The sequence below is a fragment of the Malaclemys terrapin genome, chromosome 22, assembly GCF_027887155.1.
Source record: "Malaclemys terrapin pileata isolate rMalTer1 chromosome 22, rMalTer1.hap1, whole genome shotgun sequence".
Taxonomy (NCBI): Eukaryota; Metazoa; Chordata; order Testudines; family Emydidae; genus Malaclemys; species Malaclemys terrapin.
This window is the reverse complement of record NC_071526.1, coordinates 8,448,055-8,460,567: the sequence shown is the minus strand read 5'-3', so window position 1 is coordinate 8,460,567 and position 12,513 is coordinate 8,448,055. Positions and strand designations below refer to the sequence as shown.

Sequence of the window (12,513 nt, the reverse complement as noted above, 5' to 3'; positions counted from 1 at the left end):
AATGATACACATCTATGGATAGAGAAATGACTTTCAGCAGATCAGAGCCTTTACCCTGATACCTCACACGGCCTGTTTTATATGTAAGATCACGATTATATAAACATGAGGAATATGGGGGTTACAGGACGCTCCCCCAAGCTATAGAATGTCACACATACCCTGTGACTGCAGTGTAGACATCCTTTAGACTCAAACACTGAACAAGGTGAAATGGGAACACAACGGCTTCAGAAACACAGCTCAATGCTCTTTATTATGATCATTCATCCGAGACCAGCACAAGCGTCACAGCTGATCGACACAAGCCACGTATTTCTTGACGAGTATTAGTCTCAAATACGCTGGCAGCCGCTACAGCTGCTTTCCCCCGACACTGCTCATTTTAATGCGAGGCTACAGGAGTGCTGGAGTCCAACGAACATGGGATCAGATACAGCTGAAGCACAGCAATCGCCTTCTACCCCTGGAGTCTGGAGAGCGCTGGATGGGAAACGCAGAGGTGAGACGGAGCACCTCCTGGCTTTGGGAAGTCAAACGATCCCATCCAGGAGACACGTCAGCACCTCACTGGGTTGTGTCACTCACCTTCATGAGCAGCCAAGGTAGGGAACATGGTCCAGAACTTGATAATGGGAATTAAAAGTGGGAAATAATGTCATCAGCCCTTTTCCACTCACTGCACAGGGCAGGGCCTGTGCAACTAGTCCTGGACTTCCAGGTAGCTGCCTGTCGGTAGAGTCTCAAGGAGGCATCAGCCAGGACAACGTGATGGACACATCTTCTGCCCACCACACATTTTCCAGATTTAGACATTGCATCCAGTCCTGACGCTGCAAGAGAAGCCCCTTTTACGGGCACAAGCATGAACACCCAGTGCTTCATCCTGCATCCCTGCTCTTACCACCTGGACAGCTCTGTTCTCACCTGTGCAAAGGTACCCAAAGGTGATTTCCCCTGAGACTTGCACAGACACATGCCCAGGGGCTCTGGGACAGAGGGTGGGAGCCGATGCTCTGACCACAGGCGCGGGCTGTGCAGCAACTCTTCTTTCCCTGATGTTCTTTGCTTTGTGCTTCGGAGGCAACAAACCATGAATACTCTGACATGGTCTCCATCCAAGAGACAGTCCAGGTCATATCAGAGTCATCACAATGCACACAGCAAACATGACAGACCTGGCATTAATCCAAGCCACCCCTGTCTCCTGCCACTCCTCCAGGTCTGGCTTTGTCCGTCTAGAAGCTGGTAGTTCATGGCGCGTGCTCCTTGGAGCTCCGACCCCGCGTCCACACTCGCTCCTCGGCATCCCAAAGACAGAAGCGTCTCCTCAGCCAAGCAAATAAATCCGCCTCTGTTACAAAGGAAGCATTTACGCCGCAGCTTCACGGTTGCACAGTCCAGGGGAAGATTCCCACTCACAGCTCCATGGTCCCGCTCTGGCACGGCTAAGGAGGGACTGACTGGTTAAGAAGAGACTGGCGTCGGGCTTTCAAGAAGGCCATCTTCACTGCCCCCTTGTGGTACCCTGATGACGTGACATCCTGTGGGTCAATCATGTTCGCCTACCGAAGGGAGAAAGAACAAGGCTGATGAGCAAGGGCCAGTTCTACCCCGGCGCAGAAAACAGCTTTTACACCTGCAGCCCCTTGCCCTCCTCCAAGAGATTTGGGATCTCATGCTAGCTGCACATTTAGTGCAAAGGGGCCAAGGTACTTTCAACGGCAGCTGAAATCCGTCGGCGCTGGGGGCGCATAGCCCCTGAACAGGGAGTGAAATTCACCCCGGGGCAGAGAGACAGCACAAGGCGCAGGCACCACTGACACCAGCTGAGGCTCAGGCTCTATACTGTACCTTCTCCAGAGTCATCAGCGTGGACAGGATATCTCCAGACCTGCCAGCAGCCACCTCGTTGCTAAGCAGGCCGTCAGAGATGTTGGTGTTCTGGATGTTTCGCAGCACTCTCTCCTCCTCCTGTTCTTTATTGAACGCGATGGACCTCACCTCCTTGACTATTCTGTGGGGACCAAGTCAGGAAAGTAAGCAGTGAGCTTCTGCCAGCAAGTACATTCACCCCCCCGCGCCCCCAGTGCTTCTTCTGCAGCTCTGGGAACATCTGCTTCCACCACCAAACACACTCATCTCCAAGTCTCCACTGTAGGGCTTCCACCCCCCAAATGGCCTTGTCTTTCACCCCCCAAATGGCCTTCCATTCTCCCGTCCTCCAGGCAGTAGGGAGTGGGGCTTTAAGACCACCACTTCAGATTCTCCTTCCCCAGGAAACTGCACCACCACATGCCTCCCAGCTCTCTTTCCTGGACCCCATGAAAGTAAGGTTCAACCATTAAAGCAGTATGGTCCTGAATCACAGCCCACTGAAATTGCTGGGCGTCTTTCCACTGGGCTTTGGGTCAGGCCATCTCCTTCCAAACTTCATTTCCCAAGCCAGACGCTGATGTGTTGTCCCCTCCATGCTATTAACACCAAGAACTGTCACCCAAGAAGTTCTGCTCCAGAGGCCCCAAGCCTACAAGCTCCCCTCATCAAGTCCTAGTCAGCCAGGGGGCTAGATAATTTAGGAGATAGCAGTGGGGCCCACCGCCTCTACCTTGCAGGTCTGCATCCGTCCTAGGTCAGGAGTGACAGGGATGCCTGTCGGACATGAACTTGGTGGTCTCAGCACAGGTTTAGTGGAGAAGGGTCCAAAACGAACAGTGACCAGCATGCTGTGGGCCCCTGTTGGTAGTTTCAGTGAAGGAGCCTAGGACTTGATGGACCGTGGAGGCTGAATGCCCTAGAGGTGATCCCCAAGGTAAGGCTGAGGCATGATGGCAGAGGGCAGCTTGGGGAAGCTGTACCTGTTCTGTTACTATATTCTTGCCCCCAGGTTACGATAGCCCATACCCCACCGCTGATAGCCTGTTCTTACACAGACAGCGAAACCACAAGCTGCTGTCATCCTCCAATTCTCTAATCATCCTAGGGCAAGGCTCTGAGCTTTGCCCTTTACCCACCAACTCTCTTCCCTGGGTTTCAAAGTCATGCTCTTCCACCAGTCCTCTCCTGCCACAGAACCCAAGCCATGGCACTTTCAAGGGTGTAACGTTAATACCTGAAGATCTGTCAACTGAGAGCCATGAGCCCCGCCCAGCCACTCACAGGATCACGGACTCAGCTCTCCCACCACGGCACATAGGACTCCCTCTCTGGAGTCTGGGTGGCTGCATCTGCCCTGTGTTGCTTTGATGAAGTGAAATATAACTAAATTGACCCTGACCCTGCCCACCAGGGAGATCCCAAAGCCAGCACAGGAAAGGGGCGTGCGCGGAAGGACCTACGTGCTAAGCTCATCCCGGATCTCTTTGTATCGTTTCAGGTTCTCTTGGATCCCTTCCAAGATGAGACAGAAATCGTCACAGGTAGCTTCAGTCAGGTTGCCCAGGTTGCCGGAGATCAGCGGCATCTGGTGATGCGTCATGGGAGTATCCTGCATCACTGCTTTCAAATGCACCAAGTTCAGCTCCGGAGATGAGTTGTCATCCCCAACATCGAACTGAAGGAACATAAGAACGGCCAGACTGGGTCAGACCAAAGGTCCATCTAGCCCAGTATCCTGTCTACCGACAGCGGTCAATGCCAGGTGCCCAGAGGGAATGAACAGAACAGGGAATCATCAAGTGATCCATCCTCTGTTGCCCATGGAATTTTCCAATAGAAAATGCAGTTTCCACAAACATCAACATTTTCCACAGGAAAATGTCAATTTTGCTGAAATTTTTTGGATTTTGTCTGGAAAAATCCAAGTTGGTTCAACCCAAATCAGAGTATTTCATTTGACTGAACTGACCCCAAATTTTTCTTTTCAAGCCAGCTGCAACATTAAACTGCACCTCCCTATTGTGGCGGATTCTCTCCAGCAGACTGGGCTCTTTGAGGGATGATAAGATGGACTCCCCTCTAAGCCAGCTGTGTGGTGCATCACAGGAATCACATGGTGCATCGTCAGGCATTTAGTTCAGCCAGGGATCTGGCCAGTAGTGAAGAATGCGGGTATCAGGCGCCCGAAATATAAATCCCACAAAGCAATGCGCCACAATAGGGCACAGCAGTTTAATGTCAAACTGGCTCGAAATAAAGGGTTTTGAGTTAGTTCAACGAACCAAAATTAGACGTTTCTCTTTCAGCCGGCTGAAGTGTTTAATTTCGATTGACAATGTCAAGCGGTAATTTTTCAGAACATTTCACCCCGAGCAGAACGTCGGGGTTTCGACATGGCCTCGCAATTTGGGAATCAAGCAAATGTTGGCATCTCTGCATTTCCCCGGGACAGAAATTCCGGAACTTGGCTCAGCTCTGCTTGGTACCTTTGTTGATGAGCTCAGAGAAGGGAGTGGGTGGCGCTCAACCACTGCCATGCTGTCATAAGGGCACTTCCTGGTTGAAATTAACCCCTGTGCAGGTTCCAGGCACCATAGGAATGTCCCTAAGGGTATGTCTACGCTTAAAAAAAAAATAAGGACCTGGGGGAGCAAGTCTCAGAGCCTGGGTCAACTGATTCAAGCTTGTGCTACAGGGCTAAAAACAGCTGTGTGTAACCTTTCCCCCTCGGGCTGGACTCCAGGTTCTGAAACCCAGTGAGGTGGGAGGGTTTCAAACCCAAACCTGGTCATCTATACTGCTATTTTTAGCCCCCTGGCACAAGCTCCAGGAGCCTGAGTCAGGTGACCCGGGCTCTGAGATTCGCTGATGCTGATCGTTTTTTCTTGTAGTGTAGACGTACCCTCAAGCCTCCAAAACAGATCTTCAGTGAAGTGCCTAGACCTCCTGTTGGCTCTCAGCACAGGAGTGCCATCCCCAATAGGAGACTGTAGTCCAGCTGGTCAAAAAAGGGGCTCCCTGGTCAGATTACACCTCCCATGATGCACCACAGGCTCCCCTTTTGGAGAGAAGAGGCAGTGCGTCATGGGAGATGTAGTCTGGCTGGAGAGCCCAACCCATAGAAGTGAATGGGAACATACAGCAACGGAACTACAACTCCCATGAGGCACCATGGCAGCATTTCCAAATGTTGATTTTGGGGCATTTGTATTTTGGTCTGTAGCTCACCCTAAAATACAGGATCTTTGAATTTTTTGAAGCTACAGTGCTTTGCTTTAATACTCTAGCGCCAGATCTTGAGGTTCTTCCTTCATCAATGTTCACGCAGTCCTTACTCAGGTATAACTCCGAGTGGGAGCAAAACCTGAGCAAAAGCCTCAGGATTCAGCCATCACACTGGCTGCGCCGGGCACTTACCTCCCGGTCCACGAACTTGTCGGGGTGGAGGAGCTGGTCTCTTTTCTGCTTCTCCTCAGAGTAGGCGAGCATTGTCTGCTCCAGGTTTGACGTCACCACGGCCACCAGCAGGTTGGTGCAGATAAAGGCCCCGCCCGTGATGAAGATGAAAAAGTAAAGGGCACCCCCTATTTTCAGGGCGATCCCCTCTTCCCTGATGGAGATAGAAGGAATTCATTCATGGGGATGAGCAGCAGGGAGACTCTACAAAACCTTCCTGTAAAGTCTTCAGAGACTTATGAAGAGGGGAACCCCACCCATCCCCCCTCTGTGCCCCAAATCAGGAGAAGGGGAGCAGTCCTGTCAATCTCCCTCTGAGCCCCAAGTAGGGGGAACCTCCCCCATTTCCCTCTCACCCCCCCTTATGGAAGGAAAAGCAGGCCATCCAAGGTCCTGCATGGGGGTCAGACTTCCCACTTCTCGGATCACAATTAAAGACCCTCTCAAATTGGCTTGAAATAATTAGGACAAAGGAAAGGGTTTGACTGCAGAGGCGTGCTTGTGTCTACATAACAATCCACCGCCATGGGTCACCAGCAGAGCCTGAACCCCAAATCTCTAGCATGAACGGCATCAGTTTCTACCACCTGAGCTAAAGGAGGGAAGTTGTTCAGTGGTACTTGTAGTAGGCTCTTATCCTCCGAGATGGAAGGAGCCCAAAGACCCACACTCGCTCTCCTAGCATGGATTACATTACCTGCTCGTGGGTGTGTTCGTGTGCACGCATTAGCTATCTCTGGGTGTGTCTGTGCATTGCGGGGAGGAGGAGAGCATTGTGCTGTTTGCGTGTGCATGTGTGTCAGTTGGGGTGCACTCCTCTTGCAAGAGTATGCTGTTGGGAGGGGCTTGTTTCCCTATGCTGGATGTGGGGGTGCGTCTGAAACCTAACAGGTTCACTCACTCAAAGATCTTATATATGTTTATCCATCCGTCCTGCGTGAGGCAGATGAAGAGCGAATACAAAGATATCCCTAGATTTCCAAAGTGCATCGGGACCAGATTTCCAAAGAGTGTCACTCCGAACACTGAAAAGACCTGCAAAGAGACAGCGCTGGTCAGAAGCTCTGGCCAGCTCCCGCCCAAGACCCATGGTCAGCCTCAGCCAGCTAAAATGAGCAGCCGCATCCCCCCAAATCTACCATAAAACAAACCCTCGCAGACTATGGCTTGGAAGCAGGTGGGCGCTTCTGGAACTAGGTTCCTCTCTCTCTCTCTCCTTGAACTCTGTGCTTGTTCTAGGAGGATCCACACCCTTTCACCATCCAGCTGGTACCTTGCTCTACACCCGGTAGAGTCCAAAGGCAGCTCAGAGATCCCTAACCAGATCTCCCCATAGGCGCCAACTCCGTGGGTGCTCCAGGGCTGGAGCACCCACAGAAAAAAATTAGTGGGTGCTTAGCACCCACCGGCAGTCAGCTCCCCCTTCCCCTCCAGGGCCTCCCGCTCGCCGCCCACCAATCAACTCCTCCCCCTCCCTCCCGGCACCTCCCGCCTGCCGCGATCAGCTATTCCGGGGCATGCAGGAGGCGCTGGGAGGGAAGAGGGGATGGGACGGAACTGGGTGGGAAGAGGTGGGGCGGGGCTTGTGGGATGGGGTGGAGCAAGGGCGGGGCCTGGGGGTGGAGCAGCGGCGGGGCACCTCTGGGGCAAGGAGGAAGGCAGCGCCTGTGGATCTCCCGTTTACTCCTCCAGGTTACGATGAAGGCTCTTTGAGGCCGTTCACAAACGAACCAGCTCCCACTGCTGTTTGTGAGAAGGCCCACTGTGGAGGGGAAAGGAACAGGGGGAAGTGGAACGAAAGGAGAAGAGGAACGACGTAGAGGAGAAGAAGGGAAGTGGAAAGGGAAGGAAGGAGGGAGAACTCCAGTTTTATACCGGGCCCCACCCAAAGGGCTTGACTGTCTCACCAGCATGATGACAAAGAGCAGGGCCATGATATTGGCCATGTCTGGGATGGACTGTAGGATCACCCGGATCATCCTGGCCAACCCGCTGACCAGCATGCAGACCTGCATCAGCCTCATCACCCTGAGAGAGACAGAGGAGCATGAGCAGCTTGCGCCAGGAGGGAGATGATGCCAGGCCCACGTGACTTGGAAGAAAAACCGTTTGAAGAATCTTTCGGGGCTCCCAGACTCCAAGCAGCTCCTCCCACTGCTCAGCCCAGCAAGGACAGCCTAGCTCCACACCGGCGTGAGAGCAGAAATCTGCTAGCCAGGATTTCTGGATTCCACACCCAGCTCTGCCACTAAGGCCCGGTCGACACTCAAAAGTTAAGTCGACCTGCTACGTCGCTCAGGGGTGTGAAAAATCCACACCCCTGAGCGACGCAGTTAAGCCGACCTAACCCCTGGTGTAGACAGTGCTAGATGGATGGAAGAATTCTTCCCTTAACCTAGCTACCGCCTCAGGCAGGTGGATTAATTCCAGTGACAGTAATGAATCCTCCTGTCACGGTAGCAAGTGGCTATGCTGAAGCATTGCAGCTGGGCCGTTGTAGCGTTTCAAGTGTAGCCTCAACCGAATTTACTGTGGGACCTGTGACAAGTCAATAGGCCAACATTTCCACGAGGGGACTCCAAGTTTGCTTTAGACACCGGGGCTCGCAGTGCGGTGCTGGAGTCGCTGTGCCCTTTGTGAAAGTAGAATGAATTATACTGTAAAAGTAAAATGGATTAAAGAAAAGCTGTATGTTCCTTTAAGCAGGAATGAGGAATGTTGAGATAAAGTTGACAGGAAGAGAAACGTTAAGGTATTGAACAATGGACCCACTTAAGCTGATGGTGGGACATTAACAGGAGATCGGTAAGAGTTAATAAGGAAATAAGATATGTGTGTCTAGCCCCACATAAACGTATCAGTTCTGCTCCCTTTGTCATCTTGTTAAGTTTGCGCCCTTTTTATCTGTATAAATAAGATAGTTTGGGCCTTGCATGGCACTCACATTATCTGGGTGTATTAGCAGAGCGCTTTTGCTAATAAACAGAGAGGTCTGACAAATTGTGAGTCCTGAGTCTGACTTTGACACCGTGATCATTTTCTTTTTGAGACCCACTTTGGTCTGGAGGGAGCGTAGGGTCCAATACTGGAATTCGGCTAGAACTGGGCAGGAAACGTTTTTCCTCTCTGGCTAATATTTTCAAGAGTTCCAAACTTTGTCCCATATCAAATCGGGATGAAACGTTGAAAACTCACCAATATTTGCAAAATGAAGAAACATTTTTTTTCCCACATTGGGTCAATCAAAACCTTTTTTTCCAATCATTTTGAAATAATTGGTTTTGATTTCAACCTTTTCTTTCCACCTCCTCTCTTTTTAAACTTTTTTTTCGGTCTAATTAGCTTAAATTCTGAAACAAAATGCTGTTCTGAACCAGAAAACTGGGCGTTTTCTTTCCGAAAACATTGAAACGAAACATTTGGACAATTCTGAAACGTTTCCTCAACAGTTTTATCAAGTCAGGAGATTCGCCAAACCCAGCCCTGTTTTGCAAACAGTTTGTGTCCTGACAAATTGGCCTGTTTTCCATTTTTCAAAAACAATTTGCCACTGACTGGCTGTGCGACTCTGGGCAAGTTACTTCCTCGCTGTGTGCCTCGGTTTCCCTTCCCACCTTTTGTCTGACTTGTCTGTTTAGACTGTAAGCTTTTTGGGGCAGGGACTGTCTCTTACTAGAGTATGTCTTCGCTGCAGTCAGAGGAGTGACTGCAGCATAGTAGACATACCTGAGCTAGCTTTGATTTAGCTATCTTCAGTAACAATAGCAGTGAATTGGCAACAGCACAGGTAATACTATGGGCTAGCCATTTGACTACATTTCCAAGGTCCTGAGTAGCAGTGTATAAACCAGTGGTTCTCAAACTTTTGTACTGGTGACCCCTTTCACGCAGCAAGCCTCTGAGTGCGACCCCCCCCCCCTTATAAATTAAAAACACTTTTTTATATATTTAACACCATTATAAATGCTGGAGTCAAAGCAGGGTTTGGGGTGGAGGCTGACAGCTCGCAACCCCCCAGGTAATAACCTGGTGACCCCCAGTTTGAGAACCCCTGCTGCAGCATCATTGCTGTTGTTACTGGAGGTAGCTAGATCTAAGCCAGCTGGGGTATGTTAGCCAATGTATGTACGTTAGGCGTAGTATACACCAGGTTTGTAAGTATTATGTACACGGAATGAATATAAGTGTGGGGAAGTTAGGTTAAGTATTCTGCTCTTCCCACAATGCTGTTCACCCACGTCAGGTATCTCGCAACACTTTGCAAAGCTAAAGTCCGCTTTGGCATTAGAAAATAGGAAACCTGTCAAAGGCAAAATGCTTTAATGTTCTGCCTGGTTTGAGCTGGGGAAGTACCTTCACAGACCAATGCCAAAGCAAAGAGAAGGAAAGTACAGAACGGCAAGTTAAGGAACAGGGTGGGTTGGATTTTAGTGACGTGTAAAAAGTTTTGCAACTTGGAAAATCGTCCTTTAAATGCTATTAGCTGAAACGCATATCTTGGAAGCACACCGGCTGTGGAAGGTGAACATTTAATAAAAATATATGGAGATATATCTATCTCCTAGAGCTGGAACGGACCCTGAAAGTTCATTGAGTCCAGCCCCCTGCCTTCACTAGCAGGACCAAGTACTGATTTTGCCCCACATCCCTAGGTGGCCCCCTCAAGGAGGGAACTCACAACCCTGTCTTTAGCAGGCCAATGCGCAAACCACTGAGCTATCCCTCCCTCCCCTGCAAGGATTTGCTTTCTGGCAGGAGGGCACGTGTCTCTCCTTTCCATATTGTACTGTTTTTCTTGAGACAAGAAATTCGGCTAAGTTTGAACTCTTGAACATTTTTAAGAACAAAATGGGTGTGTAGTCAAACAATTGAGTCCACCTTTGAGCCAATAGGTACATCTACACATGCTGCAGCGATACCTCTAACTCAGGGGTCTCAAAGTCCTGGCCCGCGGGCCATCTGCGGCCCGAGAACCTCCCCACTGAGGCCTGCGGAGGAGAGACGCATGCAGACCCGCTGCCAGCCATGTCTGCTGCAGGCTCCGCCCCCTGCAGCTCCGATTGGTCGGGAGAGAGGGACAGAGATACCATCACTAGTCGCCAGGCAGAGCGGGCATAGAGGAAGCATGACTTTTTTCCCCCACAATGAATATAAACAAATCAAAATACCGAACACAACTATTTGATGCACACCTTGCTGCAATCCTGAAGGTTTCAACTGCTCAGTCACGGAGGCCAAACATCAACAAACTGACAGAACTGAAGCGTTGCCAGGTGTCTGGCCAACACTCAACACTCTCTGGCAGGTGAAGAATTGTATAAAGTTGTCGGACCGTTTTATTATTTCTAAGACATTCGAAATAAAAAATACAATATCCACATTGTCTTTTCTGAACACCATCTTCAGGGACATTATTGGCCCACTGGGAGGATTTGAGGACTGGCCCTGGCCCGAAGGTAAATTGAGTTTGAGACCCCTGCTCTAACTGCAGTGTAGACGCACCCTAGGAATATGTGCAGCGCGTCACGGAAGGGGGCCTGATCTGTGTTTTACCAAGAGCTTGTCAACCAACAAATAATACCAGCATGACAAGCTTTAAGACAAAGTAGCCCTTTCCCTACCTGAGGACCCAGAAAATTTTTTGGTTGTTCAGCACAGGGATGAAAGGCCCCACACAGAGATATGCCACGATAAAAAAATTGACGACGTTCCAACCGTCCTGCGGAAGAGAAAACCCCACCCTGAGAAGCAGAGGACAAGCGTTCAAAGCAGGGCTGGTCAGCACAGGCCAATGAAACTGTAAGCTCCGGGGGCAGGGACTGTATTTTTGCACAGCACTTCACACAACGGGGCCTTGAGCCCAGATTGGGGCCTCTAGGAGCTACCGTAATACATATAATACACGTTAATAATGAGAGAACGGAGGGAGGGGGTGCATCTCAGCTTGAAACCTGCCAATAAGAAAGGCCAGATCCTTAGCGGGTGTGAATCAGCATCGCGCCATTGAAATCAATGGGACAATTCTGTCTTATACCAGCTGAAGATCTGGCCCATAAAAACATCTCTGAAATCTGACTTTACCACTCACCGCCAGATCAAGAATGTGAAGGATTTTACATTCTATTCCCAGCTCAGTCGTAGTCTTACTACGTGATGTTGGACAGGACACTTACTCTCGCTGGGCCTCAGTTTCCCCGGTTGTTAAATGAGGTTAGTGCTCCTTACCCACCTTTCAGTATTCTGAGGTGTGATGGATGAAAAATATACAGAGCCGGATTCTCTGCTGTCCTCCACCTGATGGAGTCCTTTACGTCAGTGCCAAGTGGATGTGCGACACCACTGACGCCGAGTGATAGTGCTGCCACACCCACTTTGCACTCCACAAACGACTACACAAGGTGCTGGACCATGGAGAATTGGGCCCTAGGTAAGTAAGTGTCTAGCTTTGAAACCTGGACTGGTTTTGTTTCTTTTAAAGCCAATTCTATTCCAGAAGGCCCTTGGCATGGCCCAGAGACGTTATTCATGGTTCCACACAGATACGAATAGCCCGTCAAGTATGCTTTTAGTCATTTAACTCTGAAAATCAATGGTAACATTCCCACTGACTTTAAGAGGAGAAGGAGCAGGCCCTTAATCTGTATTAGTTTTTCTGCAAAGCATCTAAAACATATGCTATCAATTATAATCAAGTAATAATCTGGCATATACTTAGTGCTTATATTGTTCCTTTCATCCCAAAGCATAATTAAGCCCCTTTGTTATAGATAAGGATTATTAGACCCAGACAGGGAAACTGAGTCACAGAGAGGCAAAGTAACTTGTCCAAGGTCCGAGTGATTTGATAGCCAAGAGTTGAACCCAGGAGTCCTCATTCCCAATTGGCTGCTTTAACCTCTGGACAGCACGTCCCCTGCTTTGGATACTTTGATTGATAGACCTGATCCAATCAAATATAGGGCGTTGGTTATTTTTGGCCTCTTAACAATGATCATGGACTGCAGCCGGCAGACTTTGGGCAGCAGCCGTTGCTGCGGCAGGGGGTCCGGGACTGCCAAAGCCGGAGGGAGCAGGCTAGGGAGCGATGTGGCAGCCCGGGGGCTTGGGGAGGAGGCGGCTCTGGGCTGGCAGGGGGGCGTGGGCGGGCAGTGATGTGGGGTGCGGCGGAGTGAGGCGGCG

General features: G+C 50.2%; 1 protein-coding gene across 4 annotated transcripts in view; it reads right to left on the bottom strand.

The window, feature by feature from the left end:
- Nucleotides 1–237: 237 nt before the first annotated feature.
- The window catches only part of CATSPER4 (cation channel sperm associated 4), a 32,459-nt gene continuing 20,183 nt past the window's right edge, over nucleotides 238–12,513 (bottom strand). For all 4 annotated transcript variants that reach the window (XM_054012101.1, XM_054012100.1, XM_054012103.1 and 1 more), the window contains 7 exons: nucleotides 10,956–11,053; nucleotides 7,242–7,362; nucleotides 6,236–6,369; nucleotides 5,296–5,488; nucleotides 3,339–3,553; nucleotides 1,855–2,017; nucleotides 238–1,565 (listed from right to left, as the gene is read on the bottom strand). In XM_054012101.1, coding sequence (XP_053868076.1) covers nucleotides 1,449–1,565; nucleotides 1,855–2,017; nucleotides 3,339–3,553; nucleotides 5,296–5,488; nucleotides 6,236–6,369; nucleotides 7,242–7,362; nucleotides 10,956–11,053 — 1,041 coding nt within the window. In that variant the 3' untranslated portion in view covers nucleotides 238–1,448. The remainder of the gene's footprint in view (nucleotides 1,566–1,854; nucleotides 2,018–3,338; nucleotides 3,554–5,295; nucleotides 5,489–6,235; nucleotides 6,370–7,241; nucleotides 7,363–10,955; nucleotides 11,054–12,513) is intronic.